This window comes from Chiloscyllium plagiosum, chromosome 42 (genome assembly GCF_004010195.1).
Source record: "Chiloscyllium plagiosum isolate BGI_BamShark_2017 chromosome 42, ASM401019v2, whole genome shotgun sequence".
In the NCBI taxonomy this organism is placed as follows: Eukaryota; Metazoa; Chordata; class Chondrichthyes; order Orectolobiformes; family Hemiscylliidae; genus Chiloscyllium; species Chiloscyllium plagiosum.
Window position 1 is genome coordinate 13,262,332 of NC_057751.1, and position 20,396 is coordinate 13,282,727.

General features: G+C 41.8%; 1 protein-coding gene across 7 annotated transcripts in view; it reads right to left on the reverse strand.

The window, feature by feature from the left end:
• The window catches only part of tet3 (tet methylcytosine dioxygenase 3), a 368,466-nt gene that overhangs the window by 38,313 nt on the left and 309,757 nt on the right, over nt 1–20,396 (reverse strand). For all 7 annotated transcript variants that reach the window (XM_043681513.1, XM_043681517.1, XM_043681514.1 and 4 more), the window contains 2 exons: nt 13,822–13,972; nt 390–479 (listed from right to left, as the gene is read on the reverse strand). In XM_043681513.1, coding sequence (XP_043537448.1) covers nt 390–479; nt 13,822–13,972 — 241 coding nt within the window. The remainder of the gene's footprint in view (nt 1–389; nt 480–13,821; nt 13,973–20,396) is intronic.

A 20,396-nucleotide genomic window follows, 5' to 3' on the forward strand; every position in this document is an offset into this window, starting at 1 on the left:
TCTGCTTTGTCTGTTGGAACATCTTGACATGGCTTGAAAATACCTTTTAAGTAAAATGAGAGAGATTGGGAACTGACTGGGTGTGTACTAACTCAAGCCATTCTATAAACCAGCATATGAATGCAAGTGAATTTCATTTCTTCTGGCACACAATGGTTTATGATTTACAAAATGACTTACAACTGAAATCAAATAGTCAAATATCAAAATCCTTTTACACATATGTTAAACTGTCTGTTGCCTGAAGAAATCTAAACCACAGACTCTGCACATGATCTTCCATTTTTGTGAATGACTAAAATACTAAACAATTTGTACACTTCTTTTTAGGAGCACTGACTGACAGTTCCAAAATTAATAGAGTCAATTGTTCCAGAGCAATAAGTTACCTGATTTTTGAAGGCTTGGGGTGCAAGCTGCTTATATATTGGTGCAACTTCTGTGGCGAGAGTTTGTAATCTCTCTTTAAGTAAATCTTCCTGAGGGGGAAGAACAATAAATAAATTAATGCCTTGACACATAAAACAGGACTCATTGCAATAAAATGTATGACGTTTACTACTGGGGTTACTGATTCCCCTGACAATATTTAATTCCATGTGAGAATTAGTCTTTGATAACTTGAAACAATTACAATTGAAGTGTTGCTTAAGTTAACTATATTGTGATGTATTGTAGAACCTTACTTGGATTGAATGGAATGTACAGTTAAGTGCAGTTAAACAAAATTCAAATACCAACCATAGTTACACAGATTTAGAATTTGCAGTAAACTTCAATTTTACCTCTCATTTGGTAAAGTAATGAATGAAAATTGTTAAAAGTTCATTGAATTGTTTCATAATTCGAAGAATCTACCAAATACTAATTGATAATTTGGTTGTCTGCTTTTGCAGTGCCACTCTTGTTTTTCACTGGAAGAAGCATCTACAGTTTTTCCTCCCACAGTTGTTCATTAAATTTTATAGTGCTGCTTTCTATTGGATCCTGATAGCTTGTAGCAAAGCCTACAGGGCAAGGAATATGCCTGGATCAGCCCAAACTTGGAAGATTTGCCAGATAAGTCATTAAGCAATTTTTTTGAAACAGAATGGAACTCAGCTTCATGTTGCAGTGAGAATCCCGGAATCCTAATGTTTTTAAAAAAAAAGTCCATGCTGATGTTGGAGTGTATTCTTTGGACTTCTTGAATCTTCAAAAATGAATGATTTCTTGGCTTTTGACTGGTTTAGTTAACCAACGTAAAAAAGACATCTCAAAACACTCCTCAAACATTTTGCTATTAGCTAAAACTTTGAGTTACTTAGGATGTAAAACTGCCAATCTCAAGTCCATAGGTTGAGCTTCTTCACAGATGCAAATTTAATTTTAAGGTATCTTGTGGATTTTGGATCCAGGAATGATTTATAATTTGCCACTACTGTAAAGATGCATTTGTATTTTGCGCTTGTGCATCTTTAATGAAATCTACGTGATTACATCCTAAGGTTGTCAGTGATCTTATATGTCAGACCCCACCACCAGAGATACATTTCCTTTCACACCCCTTTCAGCATTCCACAGAGACCATGCCGTCCGCGACTGCTCCATTAGGTCCACGCTTCCCACCAACCCACCTTCCATTCCCAGCACCTACCCTTGCCACCTTAAGAGGTGTAAAACCTGTGCCCACACCTCCTTCCTCACATCCATCCAATGCCTCAAAGGAACCTTCCCCATCCAGCAGAGATTTTCCGGCACTTCCAAACATCTCATATACTGTGTCCTTTGCTCTCGATGTGGCTGGCCTCCTCTACATTTGGGAAACAGGATGCCAACTTGCAGAACGTTTCAGAGAACATGTCCGGGGCACATGCACCAATCAACCCTGTGGCCGAATACTTCAACTACCCCGCCCACTCCGCCAAAGACATGCACATCCCGGGCCTCTTCCACCACCAAATCTGAGCCACCTGACGACTGGTGGAAGAATACCTCATCTTCTGCCTGGGACCCTCCAACTGTGCAGGGTCAATGTTGATTTCACCAGTTTCCTCATCCCCCTCCCCCATCTTATCCCAGATTCAACCAAACTCAGCACTGCCCTCTTGAACTGTCCTACCTGTCTATCTTCATTCCCACCACTCCCCTCCACTCTGACCTATCACCATCACCCCTCTATTTATCTCTCAGCCCCCTTGGGACCCCCCCACCCCACAATCCTGATAAAGAGCTTATGCTCGAAACGTCGACTCTCCTGCGCCAGACTTGTTGATGATATATATATCTGCTGACCATTAAGCATTATTTCCAATATCAGAATTATTATTGTCAATTTTATGAAAAACAGCGACTGGTCAAGAGGCAGTAAACTTGAAGTTATGGTGAGAGAATCATGATTTGCCTGTCGCTGGATGACACCAGTAAAATAATATTTTCTGAAAAATCCTGCAATTGAGAAATCATGACTAAATTGCTCCTTCTCAAAACAAAGTGAAACAAATAAAGAAAGTTCAGTTAATTGAATTATTTGTTAATTAAACATGGCTTATTTCTTTGTCTTTGAACAGGAGTTTACTTTTCAATTGACAACTGCTTTGAAACTGCAATACATCAATTTTCTTTCCTGATTATATTCCAGGGTGAATTTTATTTATTAGAAAAACATATTCTGCTTTCTCCCTTCCTAGCCATTCCAGACGATTAACTATAATTATTCAAACATCACACATTGTTGTGGAAGGGGACTAAGTTGAGCTCTGAACTTTTCCCGGACTTAATATCCTTTCTTGATTCCTGACATTTCAGATTGTAGCAGGAGCTTCAAAAGCAGCTGATGATAATGTAAAATGGAGCGGAAGCCTCAAACTTAGTAGTGGCTGAAAGCTCTGATGGTGGCTAACAGCCAGTGAGGGGGATAGAAGCAAGCAGGCAAATACTGGATACTGAGCCAGACTGACTGGCAGGTCCTGAGATGCAAAAGCCTAATGAAGGGAGAGAAAATACAGCAGGGCAAGAGTGGAATTCCAAACTGGTGCATCACAGCATTGAGGAACAAGGGTCATTGGTAGAACACACAGAAGCCACCAATGGTGGCCAGAGACCTGGGAAAGGAGCAGCAGGCCCAAATTTGCAGAGCAAGTCACTGATCCAAATTGGGGAATGAAGACAGGGATCTTGAAGCAGGCCTACAAGGAGCAGATATCCAGCTAGATCAACATGGGGCACCCTTGAGCCGAAGAAGCCTCATGCACTGAGAGCCAGCAAGGCAACAACTAAAGTTTGGAGCAGAGCTTCACAGTGATGGGCCAGTCAGGATGACAAATCATGGAAATGATGGCCACTGATGTTAACTAAAATTTGGTAAGTAGTAGTGTTCTCGAAGGCCGAATTGAACCAATTGAAAAAAAACCCTGAGTTTGAGGGGCCATGAGGGTAGCAATATTCCTTTTTTATCTGGGAGACAAGTTATGTAGTAATATGTCACCAGAAATTAAAACACTGATCTAAATGTGTATTAAATTTCCTGAGGGTTTCTGCCTCTATCACTTTTACAGTGACTTTCACCACCCTGGGGGCGAAAAGATGTCTGGGGTTTGAATGTCTAATTACACAGCATCAACTGATGGATCAATTAGGAAGAGTCAGCATAGATTTCTAAAGGGGAAATCACATTCAACTAACTTGGAGTTTTTAAATGAGGTAATAAAAAGGTTCAATGAGGAGAATGCTGTACTCGTGGTACATGGACTTCCAGAAGAGATTTGATACAATCTTATAAAACAGCCTTTGAGGATTAAAAGGGTATAAAAGGGACAACAGTAACATGGAGGCAAAGTTGGCTGAGTGATGGAACAGGAAGAAATGGTCAATGGATTTTTTTTTTTGGACTGGAGGAGGACCCACGGCAGAGTCCCCAGGGTTTCGCACCAGCATGCCTGCTCCTTTACAATAAACATCTGGACCTGGGTGTAAAGGAACAATTTCTCAGTTCGCAGATGAAACTTGGAAGAGTTGTAAACTGTGAGCATGATAGTGTGGAACTCCAAAAGGCCACTGACAGTTAGTGAAGTGAGCAGTAAGGTGGCAGATGAGGTTCAATGCAGAAATGTGAGAAGCAATGTACCCCAATTGGAAGAACATTGAAATATAATGAAAATAAAGGGCACAACTCTGAAAGCGGGTGCAAGAGCAGAGAGACCTGGGTGCACACATCCACCAATGGGACACAGCTACCTGTTTTGGACCAATCAGATGAATACTCAATCTAAATAGTTAAATTCTCTCTAAGTTATGCTTTTCCATTAATGCCTGTAAGGTCTGTTATCAGTGGAATGAAGTCTGTTTTATAATTTTCGTGTCGTGCGTAAGTTAAAATCATCTGCTACATTTTGGTGCAGTGGGTCAGACTTTACAATGCAAAGAACGAATGAATCATGGTGGTTGAAAGAGGTGAAGGATGGAAGGACGGGAACTGACCTGTCAGTGAAGGCGGTTGATACAGCTGCTGCTGTAGCTGAGATGCTCACTTAATTGGATGAAGGTGACAGATGAAGTGGTGACCAGAAGGAAGATGATGGCCTAATGGCTTTATTGATGGACTGTTAATTCAGAGAACTAAGTAATGTTCTGGGGGCCCAAGCTTGAATCCTGCTAGATGGTCGAATTTAGATTTAATTAAAAACAAAATCTGGAATCATGAGTCTAACGATGACAATGAATCTATTGTCAACTGTCAGAAAAAAAAACATTACTCACGTATGTCCTTAAGGGGACTGATCCGGCCTACACATGACCCAACACCTACAGCAATGTGGTTGACATTTAACTGCCCTCTGGGCAATTAGGGATGGGCAAAAATGCTGGTATAGCCAGTATAGCCCTCATTCTGTGAATGAATAAAAAAAGCTGGATTCCAGCATGTTCTCCTTTAACATAACTGACTACAGATGAAATATCCTATCAAGGATATTCTATCTGCAAATGAATGAAGAGCTGGTCAGATATGGTGGAAATCAAAAGATGTATAACCATCCATTGGATGAGGATTAGATTGAAGGGACACAACTGGTGAGGGCATCTAAAGAGAGAGAGAGAGAGAGAAAGAGCAAGCAACTTTCATGATGGAATGTAAGAGTGGAGAAGTGGGAAATACTGGAGAGAAGTATGAATGTCCAAAGAACTCCACAGCAAATATTTCAGAGACTGGCGAGTATGCTTGAGGATAGCCAGACTACAGCAGCTGCAGCACAGGTTTCAAAGTACAAGTGGGCCACAGGAGAGGAATTGGGGTCTCCATTTTCCAGAGCTGGTAAGGTTGTTTGACCATGAGAGAGAGAAAGAAACCTACACTGCTGTCTGATACAGCACTGAAGCTACACAGCTACTGCCTTTGATGTTTGAGTTAAAGCACTTCTGAACATCGAAATGCATCTAAGAAAAATGAACAAACTGCAAAATTCACAGCAGACCTTGGAGGAATCTGTGTGGGAGAGCTCACAGCACAGGAGCAGATAAGTGCAATGTTTTTAAGTATAACCTTGCTATCTTTTTGTAATAGTGAGTAGAATGGGTTCCTTTTTGGTTCTGTATTTATAGCGATCTGTCTCTTGATTAAAATTTAAAAATATAAAACATAGGTACTAAGTTAGCCTGGAGCAATGTTTTGTGGAGCAGTAAGATTGTGCTATTTTCTGGGTCTGTAGATTGTTAAGGTGCAAAGATGACCTTTCATAGAGTGATGTGTTCTTCCTGTCAGATATGTGTAATTAGGAAGAATTTCCATGTTACTGATGATTATGGCTGCAGGAAGTGTGCTTGGTTGCAAATTCTATCAGATTGCATGGATTCATTGGAGCAGCAGTTAGAGGCAATGAGGAAATTTCAGGAGTTTGGGATTGTGATGCATGGCAATTATAGGAAGGAAAAATAAAACACCGATGCAGTCAGATAGATGGGTTCCCGTCAGGAACAGTAGAAGAGGGAGGCAGGTAGTGCAGGAGTCTCTAGTGGCTATCCCCAACTCAAACAAGTATGCTGGTTTGGAAACTGTAGGGGGTGATGGCCTCTCAGAGATTGCAGCACGAACAGCCAAGTGTCTGGTACTAAGGCTGGCTCTAATGTAACAAGGGTTACGTCAGGTTCCAAGCGATCGAATGCGATGGGGACTCTCTAGTCAGAGGCACAGACAGATGTTTCTGCGGTATAGAATCAGAATGGTGTGTTGCCTCCCTGCTGCCAGGATCAAGGATATCTCGGAGACTGTGCAGAATATTCTCAAAAGGGGAGTGGGACGAGCAGCAGGTCATTGTACATATTGGAACTAACGATATAGGAAGGAAAAAGGATGAGATTATGAAGAGAGAATATAGGAAATTTGGCAGAAATTTAAAAAGGAAGTCCCTGAGGATAGTAAGATCTGGATTACTCCTAGTGCTATAAGCTAGTAAGGTTAGGAACAGGAGGATAGAGCAGATGAATGTGTTACTGGAGGAGCTAGTGCACGGGAGAAGGGTTCACATTTTTGGATCATTAAACCTCTTCTGGGGTAGAAGTGACCTGTCTAAGAAGGACAGATTACATCTGAATTAGAAGAGGACTAATATACTGGCAGGGAGATTTGCTCGAGCTGCTCGATAGGATTTAAACGAGTTAAGGTGGGGATGGAACCCAGGAAGATAGTGAGGAAAGAGATCAGTCTGAGACTGGTTCTACCGGGAAAAGGAGCAAGTCAAACAGTCAGGGCAGGCAAGAACAAAGCAGAGACCGAGGTAGGACTGGGTAAGTTAAACTGCATTTATTTCAATGGAAGAGGCCTATCAGGGAAAGCAGATGAACTCGGGGCATGGGACTAGGATGTCACAGCAATGACAGAGATGTGGCTCAAGGATGGACAGGACTAGCAGCTTAATGTTCCAGGATACAAATGCTCTCAGAAGGGGGACAACAGAGGAGATGGAGTGACATTTTTGATAAGGGATAATAACATTATGGCTGCACTGAGGGAGGGTATTCCTGAAAATATGTCCAGGAAATTTATTTGGGTGGAATTAAGAAATAAGAAAGGGATCATCACCTTAGTGGGATTGTACTATAGACCCTCCAATAGTCAGCGGGAAATTGAGAAACAAATTTGTAAGGAGATCTCAGTTTTCTGTAAGATTATGGTAGGGGATTTTAACCTTCCAGATATAGACTGGGACTGCCATAGTGTTAAGGGTTTAGATGAAGAGGAATTTGTTAAGTGTGTACAAGAAGGTTTTCTGATTCAGTATGTGGATGTACCTACTGGAGATGGTACAAAACTTGACATACTCTGGGGAAATAAGGCAGGGCACATGATGGAGGTGTCAGTGGGGGAGAACTTTGGGGCCAGTGACCATAATTTTATTAGTTTTAAAACAGTGATAGAAAAGGATAGACCAGATCTAAAAATTAAAGATCAAAATTGGAGGAAGGCCAATTTTGATATTATTAGGCAAGAAAAGTTGATTAGGTGCAGATGTTCCGAGGTTAGATCACATGGAATATAAGGAGAACCAGCCATTTGGATGCAGAACTGGCTGGAAGGTAGAAGACAGAGGCTGGTGGTGGAGGGTTGCTTTTCAGACTGGAGGTCTATGACCAGTGATGTGCCGCGAGGATTGGTGCTCAGTCCACTGCTTTTCGTCATTTATATAAATGATTTAGATGTGAACATTGGAGGTATAGTTAATAAGTTTGCAGGTGACACCAAAATTAGAGGTGTAGTGAACAGCGAAGAAGGTTACCTCAGAGTACAACGGGATCTTTTTTAGGGGGGCCAATGAGCCAAGGAGTGGCAGATGGAGTTTATTTTAGATAAATGTGAGGTGCTGCATTTTGGAAAGGCAAATCCCGGCAGGACTTATACACTTCATGGGAAGGTCTGGGGGTGATGCTGCTGAACAAAGCGACTTTGGAGTGCAGGTTAATAGTTCTTTGAAAGTGGGGTCTCTGGTAGGCAAGATAGTGAAGATAGCATTTGGTATGCTTTCCTTTATTGGTCAGAACATTGAATATAGGAGTTAGGAAGTCATGCTGCAGCTATACAGGATATTGCTTGGGCCACTTTTGGAATATTGTGTGCAATTCTGGTCTCTGTCCTATCGGAAGGATGTTATGAAACTTGAAAGGGTTCAGAAAAGATTTACAAGGAGGTTGCCAAGGTTGGAGAGTTTGAGCTATAGGGAGAGGCTGAATAGCTGAGGCTGTTTTCCCTGGAGTGTCAGAGGCTGAGGGGTGACCTTATAAAGGTTTATAATATCATGAGGGACATGGTTTAGGTAAATGGACAAAGTCTTTTCCCTGGGTTTGGGAATCCAAAACTAGAGGACATAGGTTTAGTGTGAGAAAGGAAAGATTTAAAAGGGACAAAGGGTCAACTTTTTCATGCAGAGGGTGATGCCTATATGGAATGAGCTGCCAGAGGAAGTGGTACAGACCGATATAATTTCAACATTTAGAAGGCATCTGAAAGGGTATATGAATAACAATGGTTAATAGGAACCAAGTACTGGCAAATGGGACTACATTAATTTAGAATATCTGGTTGGCATGGATGAACTGGACCGAAGGGTCTGTTGCTGTCTCTATGTCTATGGCAATATCATCTTGGATCCTTCTATCAAATCGACAAGGGACATGAAAGTAAAAAATCAGCTGAAATAGATATGGAATGCAACCGAGGAGGATTAATGGTGATAAGCCACAGTGAGTCTTTCTTTGATGCATGTGATTTCATCATGTGGATCATGGAGAAAGACTGCACTCTTAAAATGCGAATAGAGGCCACCATCAGAGAATTGACAGTTCGCACAAATGTGGATGTTGACCTCATGTTGAAAAGGCAAATGGAACGGACTGCTGCATAGCAAGTAAAGATTCAGTTCTTGTTCTACTTTTACAGTGAGCCTCATAGCTAAGCCTGTCCAAGGGCTCCAAAGAGCTGCTAAAATTGTAGCAGTATTAGGACTTCAAACAAGACTGCCCTCACGAACAACAGATACCAGTGATATCAGTTACAGTGGTCCCATCTAGTGCTGGAAGAGGATCAGGGAGGAAGGTGACATTCTGCAACGGCTGATCCACGACAACAGGAAAGAGTGAAGCAATTCATCCTTCCTAATGGCTTCAAGCCTCACATTTTGCAAGCTGTCCACAAACAGTTCAGAAGTAGTGGAAAAGTCAGCTGCACTGCCAAAATGGTGTAACAGCTCAGAGATGGCTGCCCATACTGCCAACTACTGCCAGACCTGTGAGAATTGCACTTTGGCCAATGCAGAGAAGTATTTCAATACTTGTGGTTACAGTAATGATATGGGTCCCATAACTTGAACAACACCTCAGAGGACTGGATCCAGAGTTGAGTTTCTCAATCTCAGAACACCAGTGGATGATATTAGGAAGGCAAGCCACTAACTGGTATGCCAATCAACAGCGGTGCACATGAAGAGGTGTTGGAAACTGAGAGGGAATCCTGGACTGTGTACCAATGGGATCTGTTGTTGCATTCAGTATGAAAGCATCGATTTTTGTGTTGGAAGGTGATGCACAGCTATCATACAGGGAGACTGCAACTGAAGCAACCATGATTGTTGATCAAGCAGGCTTGGTAGACATGACTGATGTCAGTTTGAGCACATTTACCTATCAAAACATTATTGAACGTATCAGTTCAGAAGAGAGGCTGAGAAGTTCACCTTGAGTAAATGTTGGTTGTCAACACAAACCCAAACCATTCCTGCATTTTGCTGATGAACAAATGGAATGCTCCCACCAACCTGGACTTGAACATGCCATATGACCTTAAGACATAGGAGCAGAAATTAGGCCATTCAGCTCATCGAGTCTGCTCCACCATTTGATTATGGCTGATAAGTTTCTCAGCCCCACTCTCCTGCTTTCTCCCCGTGACCCTTGATCCCCTTTATACTCAAGAACCTATCTACCTCTGTCTTAAATATACTCAATGACCTGGCCTCCACAGCCTTCTATGGCAATGAATTCCATAGATTCATCACTCTCTGGCTGAAGACATTTCTCCTTATCTCCACTCTGAAAGGTCTTCCCTTTACTCTAAGGTTGTGTCCTCGGACTCTAGTCTCTCCTACAAATGGAAACATCTTCCCAACATCTATTCTGTCCAGGCTATTCAGTATTCTGTATGCTTCAATTAGACCTCCCAACACATATTTCTAAACTCCACTGGGTGTAGACCCAGAGACCTCAAATGTTTCTCGTATGTTAAGCTTTTCATTCCTGGGACCATTCTTGTGAAGCTCCTCTGAACACACTCCAAGACCAGTACATCCTTCCTGCGATATGGGGCCCAATCTGCACACAATACTCGAAATGTGGTCTTACCAGAGTCTTATAGAGCCTCAGAAGTACATCCCGGCTTTTATATTCAAGTCCTCTCAAAATAAATGCCATCATTGCATTTGCCTTCCTAATTATTGACTCAATCCGCAAGTTTACCTTGAGAGAATCCTGGACTAGAAATCCCAAGTCTCTCTGCACTTCAGACTTCTGAATTTTCTCCCCATTTAGAAAACAGTCCATTCCTCTATTCTTCCCACCAAAGTGCATGATCTCTCATTCGCCCGCATCATATCCATCTGCCACTTCTTTGCCCAGTCTCCTAACCTGTCCAAATCCTTCTGCAGCCTCCCTGCCTCTTCAATGCTACCTGTCCCTCTACCTATCTTTGTATCATCTGCACACTTAGCCAGAATGTCCTCAGTTACTTCATCTAGATTGTTAATGTATAAAGTGAAAAGTTATAGTCTCAACACTGAGCCTCGCAGAACACTTGTCACCGGCTGCCATTTTGAGAAGGACCCTTTGATCCCCACTCTCTGCTTACTGCCAGACAGCCAAGCTTCTATCTATGCTAGCACCTTGCCGATGACACGATGGGCCTTTATCTTTCTCAGTAGCCTCCTGTTTGGAACCTTGTCAAAGGTTGCCTTCTTGAAGTCCAGATAGATAATGTCCATTGGCTCGCCTTGGTCTAACCTGCTTGTTACTTCCTCAAAGAATTCTAGCAGATTTGTCAGGGGTGACCTCCCCTTGATGAAACCATGCTGACTTTGCCCTATTTTACTGTACACTTCAAAGTATTTAGAAACCTTATCTTTCACAATGAATTTCAGGATCTTACCCATGACCAAGTTTAGGCTAATTAGTCTGTAATTTTCCCTCTTTTGCCGTTCTTTTTTTTAAAAAAACAGAGGTGTCATGTTAGCAATTTTCCATTCTCTGGGACCCATCCTGGTTCTATCAATTCCTGAAAAATCACCACTAACGCGTCCACTATCTCTTCAGTTACCTCCCTTGGAACTCTGGGGTGTAGTCCATCTGGTCCAGGTGATTTATCCACCTTCAGGCCATTTAGTTTTTCTAGCACCTTCCTCCTTGGTGATGGTCACCATATTCAGCTCTGCCTCCTCACTCTCTTGAATTTTTAGGATATTACTTGTATCTTCCACCACGAAGACTGATGCCAAGTAATTATTCAGTTTCTCAGCCATTTCCTTGTTTCCCACTCCTATCTCTCTTGCGTCATTTTTCAGTGGCCCAATATCCACTTACACTTCTCTTTTCCTCTTTATGTATCTGAAGTCTCCCTTTATATTACTGGTTAGCCTACCGTCATATTTAATCTTCTCCCTCCTTATTTCTTTTTTTGTTGCCCTCTTTGTCTTTGTAAGCTTCCCAATCCTCTGGTTTCCCACTGCCCTTCGCCACATTGTATGTTTTCTGTTTTGTTTTTATGCTATCCCTGACTTCCCTCATCAGACATGGTTGCCTCATTCTCCCTGTATCATGCTGCTTTTTCCTCGGGATGAATCTCTGCTGTCTCTCCTGAATTACTCCCAGAAACTCTACCATTGCTGTTCCACTGTCTTTCCTGCTAGGCTCCTCTCACAGTTAATTCTACTTAGCTCCTCCCTCATGCCTCTGTAGTTGCCTTTATTCAGCTGTAATACCATTACCTCTGATTCTATCTTCTCCCTCTCAAATTGCAGAGTAAATTCAATCATATTATGATCACCTCCTTTACCTTAAGCTCCCTTATCAAGTCTGCCCCATTGTACAACACTAAATCCAGTATTGTCTGTTCCCTCGTGTGCTCCACCACAAGCTGCTCCAAAAAGCCATCTCATAGACATTCCACAAATTCCTTTTCTTGCAATCCACAACCAACCTGATTTTCCCAGTTCACCTGCATATTGAAATCCCCCATGGTCACTGTAACTTTGACTTCCCTACGTATCTTTTCTATTTCCTGGTGTATCTTGCACCCCAGCTCCTGACTACCTTTTGGAGGCCTGTACATAACTCCAACTGTAGTATTTTTTACCTTTACGGTTCCTCAATTCTAACCCCACCGATTCTACACCATCTGATTCTACTTCATTTCTTACTATTGATTTAATTTCATTTCTTACTCAGAAAGCAGCTGTCAGAGCTGAAGTGAACCTGCTGATGGCATGATTGATCAGCATCAGTCACCTTGTGATATGACATGCATAACAGCTCTGAAGCAGTGAAATGTGTAGCAAGTAACATTGCTGAGGGAAACCACAAAGCAGGGAACTAATCAGTTTCTATGGGCCTCTCCTAGCAGGCAGTAGTGTGTTTGATAAGGTGAGGGGCAAAACCAGATGCATTAGGTCAAGGGACAAAGAAAAATGTGTGAAAAGTCCAGGACTTCTATAATGTCTGGAGACCCTCTGACAGTGGCTACAAAACCAGGAAAGGGAATTGAAATAAGCTGGCTAATGCTCGATACTCAGACTGACTGGAACTTAATGGCAGCAGGAGCAGAGTTCCAGACTAGTGGATCAGAGCATTGAGGAGCCAGGGTCGAGATGCTGAGAGGCAGAAGTGGAAATGGAGTGACACAAGACCAAGGTGAACCATCTCAGCAAAACCATTTGAGTTCAAGAAGTGAGGAAGATCCCCTTTTTGTTTGGGAGACAAGATGCTTGCATTGACCAATATGACCATGCCTTGTCTCATGGTCACAATACATTCTAACAATGGAACTCGGCTACTCAGCTGATTAAAGATCTGGAATATCAGGCGAATATCAAATCCAAATTGTTCATTCCTCTAAATTATGCTTTTCTACTCATGTCTACCAACATTCGTTACCAATGGAATACAGATACTCTGTTTCATCATCTGTGTGCAGTACCTGTGTTCAAATTGCCTTTCATATTATGTTTTATGGTTTTGAATCATTGGTACATTTCAACTGATTCTTAAGCTGTAGTTATAACTTTTCCTGAGCCTTGGACTACAACACTACTGAATTTACATATTGCCTCTTTTGAATTTTTAAAAATATTTGAAATTGCATCACAGCCACTGAAGTGAGTCATTCTTTTAGTATTTGGAGAAACAGCACCAATTTGCACACAACACTGGTCTGTGAACACTGAGATAAATGAGAAATTTACTGCACTTTAATGTTTGTAGAGGGATAAATGTCAGCCAAGCCCCTCAAGAACTTATTGACTGTTCTCCAAATGTGCCATGGGATCCTTTATGTTGACTGAAGACAGCCAACAAAGTGTTGGTAAAATGTTTCATCAAAAAGATACTGCACCTCTTCCTTGGCACAGTGCTGAAATATTCATTCTGATTGTTAAAACCTCTCAAGTTGTTCGGGAACTTACGATCAACCAACTCAACAGCACTGAACCAAGACTGTCAATTTAGCTGCCTTCTCTCAATATGGGACTGTAACAGCAATGAAAAATGACAATTGTAAATGCATTCTTGTATTAAAATTTTGTGAACTAAACCAACCTCTTTAGGGTTGTCCCCCAGGAGTCTAAACTTTCGAGGATGCTTGCTGCGGGCATATTTGCATCCGTTGAAGTACATGCTCCAAGAACAGCCAAAGGAAAAGGAAGCACCACAGGTCTCAGGATCCTTTCCCTGACATGCACATGTGCGGCTGAAATGAAATTAAAATAAAACCAGTAACTATTAATCCTTTTAGCAGCTTCAGAAATGGCGATCAAAAGATTTGTATGAATTGTTACATAGACTATACATATGGCCTGAACATTGATCATCTGTCATTGTAGGTTATTTCTTTTCATTATACTTTTGGTTTCCAAAATTTGCACTGTAGATATTCAACAGAATAGATGCTAAAGTATGCAAGAATATTTTCGCATCTATCCTGTTGAATGAACTGCAACAATCAACTGAAAAAGTTGATTGAAAATAATTAATCCTGATATTACCCCTCTCTTTGACTTCTGTGCTGCAGGTCTCAGTTTTGGGATGCATTTACAATGCTTCAGTGTGAACTGGTTTCCTTTTTTTTTACAAATTGGTCAGGTGGTGGTATAATGCTACTGTCACTGGACTTGGAATACAGAACCCCAGGCTAATGTACTGGGGACATAGGTTTGAATCCAACAGTGAAATGTAAATTCAAAAAAAGTTTTGAATACACACTTGAATTTACCGTCAACAACATAACTCATGTCAATTGTTGTAAAAACCTATCTAATTCACTAATCACTGTCCATGAGGGAAGTAATCCGCCATCCTTCCCTGTTCTGGCCTACATAGTTTGGCAGGGGGATGGGAACTGGAGGTACAGATCAGAGGCTGGTGAACAGGCGGATACAGCGTGCAGAGAGTCTGTGAGGAAGGGCAGACAGTTGATCGGGCAAAGTTGCAGTCAATGCAATGGGTTGAAGTCTATCTACTTTAATGCAAGATGTGTCAGGAATAAAGGTGATAAACTTAGAACGTGGATCAGTACTTGGAGCTACAATGCTGTGGCCATTGCAGAGACTTGGATGTCACAGGGGCAGGAATGGTTGTTGGATGTTCCAAGGTTTAGATGTTTCAAAAGGAGTAGGGAGAGAGGTAAAAGCGGCAGGGGAATGGCATTACTAACCAAGGATAGTATCACTGCTGCAGAAAGGGAGGTCATCAAGGAGGGTTGGTCTATTGAGTCAGTGTGGGTGGAAGTCAGAAATAGGAAAGGACTAGTCACTTTATTGGGAATTTTCTATAGAGCCTCCCAATAGCAAAGAGACATGACAGGTCAGATTGGGAGGCAGATTTTGGAAAGGTGCAGAAGTAACAGAGTTTTGTCATGGTTAACTTCGACTAACCTAATATCGATCAAAACCTCCTTCGTGCAAATAGTTTGAATGGAGCAGATTTTGTCAGGTGTGTCCATGAAGGATTCCTGACTTAATGTGTAGATATGTTGACTGGAGGGGAAGCATTATTGGATTTGGTGCTTGGCAACAAACCAGATCAGGTGTCAAATCCCTCAGTGGGAGAGCATTTCTGTTAGAGTCATCACAACTCCCTGACCTTTACTATAGTCATGGAGAGGGAAAGGAGCAGACGGTATGGGAAAGTAATTGGGGGAAGGAGAATTACAACACTCTTAGACAGGAACTGTGGAACATAAATTGGGAGCAGTTATTCTCAGGGAAGTGCACAATAGAAATATAGAGGTTGTTTGGGGAGCACTTGCTGCGAGTGCTGGATAGGTTTGTCACACTGAGGCAAGGAAGGGATGGTAAGGTGAAAGAACCTTGAAGGACAAGAGATGTGGAGCATCTAGTCAAAAGGAAGGAGGAAGTTAACTTAAAGTTGAGGAAGCAAGGATCAGACAGGGCTCTAGAGGGTTACAAGGTCGCCAGGAAGGAACTTAGGAGAGCAAGAAACCAGCGTGAAAAAGCCTTGGGGGTAGGATTTAAGAGAAAAAGCCTTGGTGGGTGGGATTAAGGAAAATCCCAAGCTATCCTACACTTATGTAAGGAACAAGAGAATGGCCAGAGTGAGGGTAGGGCCAGTCAGTGATAGTGGAGGGAACTTGTGCGTGGACTCAGAGGAGGTAGGGGAAGTATTTAATGAATACTTTGCTTCAGTATTCACTAGTGAGAGGGACCTTGTCATTTGTGAGGAGAGCGTGAGACAGACTGATATGCTCGAACTGGTTGATGTTTTGAAGGAGGATGTGCTGGAAATTTTGAAAAACGAGAGGATGGATGAGTCCTCTGGGCCAGACAGGATGTATCCTAGGCTACTACAGGAAGCGAGGGAAGGGACTGCACCTTTGATGATCATCTTTGCGTTCTCACTGTCCGCTGGAGTAGTACCAGATGATTGGAGGGTGGCAAATGTTATTCCCTTGTTCAAGAAAGGGAATAGGGACAACCATGGGAATTACAGACCAGTCACTCTTAACGTTTGCAGTGGGCAAATTATTGGAGAGAGGATTCCGAGAGATATGATGATTATTTAGAAAAGCATAGCTTGATTAGAGATAGTCAGCATCAGCAGGGGCAGGACATGCCTGACAGCCGTATTGAATTTTTTGAGGATGTGACAAAATACATTGATGAAGGTAGAGCAGTGGATGTGGTGGAAATGGATTTTAGCAAGGCGTTTGATAAGGTTCCCCATGGTAGACTCATTCAGAAAGTAAGAAGGCATGGGATGCAGGGAAATTTGGCTGTTGGATATAGAATTGGTTGGCCCAGAGAAGACAAAGGATGATAGGAGATGGAAAGTATACAGCCTGGAGCTTGGTGACCAGTGCTGTTCCGCAGGGATCTGTTCAGGGACTTCTGCTCTTTGACATTTTTATAAATCACTTGGATGAGGAAGTGGAAGGGTGGGTTAGTAAGTGTGCCTCTGCCATGAAGGTTGTTGGAGTTGTAGATAGTGTGGAGGGTTGCAACGGGACATTGACAGGATGCAGAGCTGGACTGAGAGTGGTAGATGGATTTAAATCTGGGAAAGTATTAAGCAATTCATTTTGGAAGGCTGAATTTGAATGCAGACTACAGGGTTAAAGGCAGGATTCTTGGCAGTATGGAGGAACAGAGGAATCCTGGGGTCCAGGTCCATAGATCCTTCAAAGTTGCCATTCAAGGTGATAGGGTTGTTCAGAAGGTGTATGGTGTGTTGGCTTTCATTAGCAGGGGGATTGAGTTTAAGAGCCACAAGGTTATGTAGCAGCTCTATAAAGTCATGGTTCGACCACACTTGGAGTATAGTGTACAGTTCTAGTCGCCTCATTATAGGAGAATGTGGAAGCCTTAGGGAGGATACAAAGGAGATTTACCAGGATGTTGCCTGGATGGGAAGGCATGTCTTATGAAGAAAGGTTGAGGGAGGTGGGGCTTTTCTCATTGGAACAAAGAAGCATGGGAGCTGACTTAGCAGAAGTGTACAAGACGATGAGAGGCATAGATAGTGTGTACAGCCAGAGACATTTTCCCAAGGCAGAAATGGCTATCACAAGGGGCATAATTTTCAGGTGATTGGAGGAATGTTTAGGTCATAGGTAGGTTCTTTACAGACAGTGGTGGGTGCGTGGAATGCATTGCCAACGTTGGTAGTAGAGTCAGATACATTAGGTACATTTAAGCGACTCGTGCATCGGGACATGGGATGATAGTAAGATGTAGGGTACATAGGTTACTTTGATCTTAGAATAGGAAAAGAGATCGGCACAACAATGAGAGCCGAAGAGTCTGTTCTGCACTGTACTGTTCTATATATTCCAGATCCACAACAATGTGACTGATGCTTATCTGCAGAGTGGGCAGTAAATTCTGGCCCTGCCAACAATAACCACATAACGTGAACAAATTTTCAAAAATACTACACTTATAAAAGCAGATTACTTAGGATTTTATAGGAGTAAGTGATGAAAGTAATTAATTTGAGCTCCCAGAGTACTTTTGGCCTTGCACAAGCAGCACAAAAGCAACAGGTCTTGGCACAGTGCAGCAAATCACAGGCTGTAAAGTTGGACGTTTGATGAGTAGGGTAATTTGTTGCAGGATGTGATCTAAAATAGATTTAAAAAATGAACTAACAGTAATATGTAACAAATGGGTGGCTAGTGAGGGCGGTGGAACTTCATAGGTTTCAAGTAGCATGACAGGGAAAGTCACACACTAGTGACTGCAGCTTCTGAGGTCACAAGGAAACAAGTAAGGGATTGCTTCGTGAGTATTTGGTTTGTTTCTTTCAAAATTGTAATTCCATACTGTAAGGAAGCTCTAGTGAAAAAACAATAACATCACAGCAAAGTTGAAGTTTATTGTTCACTGAGTGCCTTCGAAAAGTGTCTGTGGCAAATAGTTAGAGTAATTCATTCCCATTAAGAAAAATATGTAAACAGCTGGAGTATAACAATGTATAAGTTTTGCATAACTTGCAAGTTATCTCCTTTATCGGTACAGAAGGAGGAGGTAATTGGAAAGAATGAGCAACTCGACTTTTTAATCTGTCATTTTATGGTAAATAGTCTTCATGTATGTTTATGATATGACAGGGCAGCTCAGCCAATGCAATTATCATGAAATGTGCCTTTAAGAAGCATTTGTTCTGTCAGGTTTCTCTTGAAGAGGGGCATTATAAATCTGGTGCGAGGTATCTGCTCCTTGGAAGACAGAGTGAGTAGCTTTGGGTATTGTTTAAAATAGAGCGTGAGTGGGTTAAGTCATGCTCACACAGACCCAAGGTTTTAGTTTTTGCGTTCAGTGGTTGAAATTGAGGTTTTCGAATTGAAGGTGGTACTGTAAAAAGCTTGATTCTGTCTCTACTATTAGATTCATTCCATTGGTGTTCCTTCTTCTGGACTAGAGAAGATAGTAAGTGAAAAAAAATGTTTTGTTGAATTTTCCTTTTCCAAAGGATGCATTTATATGAGGCTGCTGCCTGGAATGGTTGATGAGTAATAGTAAAATAATGTTATTTTGTTAAGTATCTCAATACAGTTAAAGTTGTAACAATTCTTCTTTTTTCTTTCTATTTTAACTCTGATGTCAAAAATAGAGTGTCTTTTGCTTAAAGCCTTTGCAGGAGGCTGGGTTTAGGATTATTAGACTCAAAAATAGTGAAGAGTGAATGTTGGTGTTCTCTTTTCAGGTGCTGCATTTGGATGGTTTAAATAGGTTGTCCTTATGTAATAATGGCTGTTTCAGTGGCCAAGAGTTTCTTGGGTGCAGAAGAAGTGTGGTTTACAAAAGATAAGCAAGGCAAAGCTTTCAGAATTGGTGGACAAGCTGGAGCTAAGGTTGCCTTTGTCATAAGCAAAGGGGAAGTAGTTGCAGCAATAGACAGCATTTACAATTGCCAGAAATGCAAATGCAATTATTGAAAATAGATAAAATTCAATTGCATAAAACAGCTTGACTATGGAAAGGAAATGGAAGAGTTTAAATTATAATTGAAAGCAGAAAAATAAAAAGAAAGAATAGCCTGAGTAGAAGAACAGGATCAAGAGAGAGAAGGAAGAGATAGAGAGAAAAAAGGGAGAAAGAGAGAACTTTTGAACTTCAGATGTTGGAACTGAAAAGTGAAACTCAACTTAAAATGACAGATGTAGAGGTCTAAGGTGGGAGTAGTGATGACAATCGTGAAGAAGAGCAAACCCATTGTAGCCAAAGGCAGGGTGGGGATCTGTTTCTGTCCAAGCATTGCCAACGTTCAATAAGAAGCAAGTAGAAGCCTTTTACATTTCATTTGAGAAAATGTCTAAACAAATGAAACTGCCACTGGCCATGTGAGTATTATTGATTCAAACAAAATTGGTAGGTACAGCTGGTGAGCTGCTTGCATCACTATCAAGGAGGCACCTGGGGAGTATGAGAAGGAGAAAAAAAGCCATCTTATGTGCATATGAACTGCTGCCAGAAGCCAATATTTTCAGAATCAACGGAGGGAACCTTGGGAAATACACATCCGAGTTTGAAAGGATCAAACAAAGTAACTTTGGTAGGTGGATAAGGGCACTGGAAATAGTTCAGACATATGACTAGAGTGACTGTTATTTTGGAGGGGTTCAAAAATTCACTTTCTGACATACTGAGAATTCATTCCTGAAGAAGGGCCTGTGCCCGAAACGTCGAATCTCCTGTTCCCTGGATGCTGCCTGACCTGCTGTGCTGTTCCAGCAATAAAGTTTCAACTCAATACTGAGAATTCACAACAGTGGAGCCGCAAGTGGACAGGGTAATGAAGGCGGCTTTTGGTACACTTGCCTTTATTGACCACTGTATTGAGGATAGGAGTTGGGAAGTCCTGATACAACTGTACATTGGTTCAGCCACTTTTTGAACAGTGCATTCAGTTCTGGTCTCTCTGCTACAGGAAAGATGTTGTGAAACTTGAAAGGGTTCAGAAAATATTTACAAGGATGTTGCCAGGATTGGTGGGCTTGAGGTAGAGGGAGAGGCAGAAGAGGCTGTGGCTATTTTCCCCAGAACATCAGAGGCTGAGGGGTGACCTTATAGAAGTTTATAAAATCATGAGGGGCACGGATAGGATGAATAGTCAAGGTCCAAAACTAGAGGACATAGGTTTAAGTGAAAGGAGAA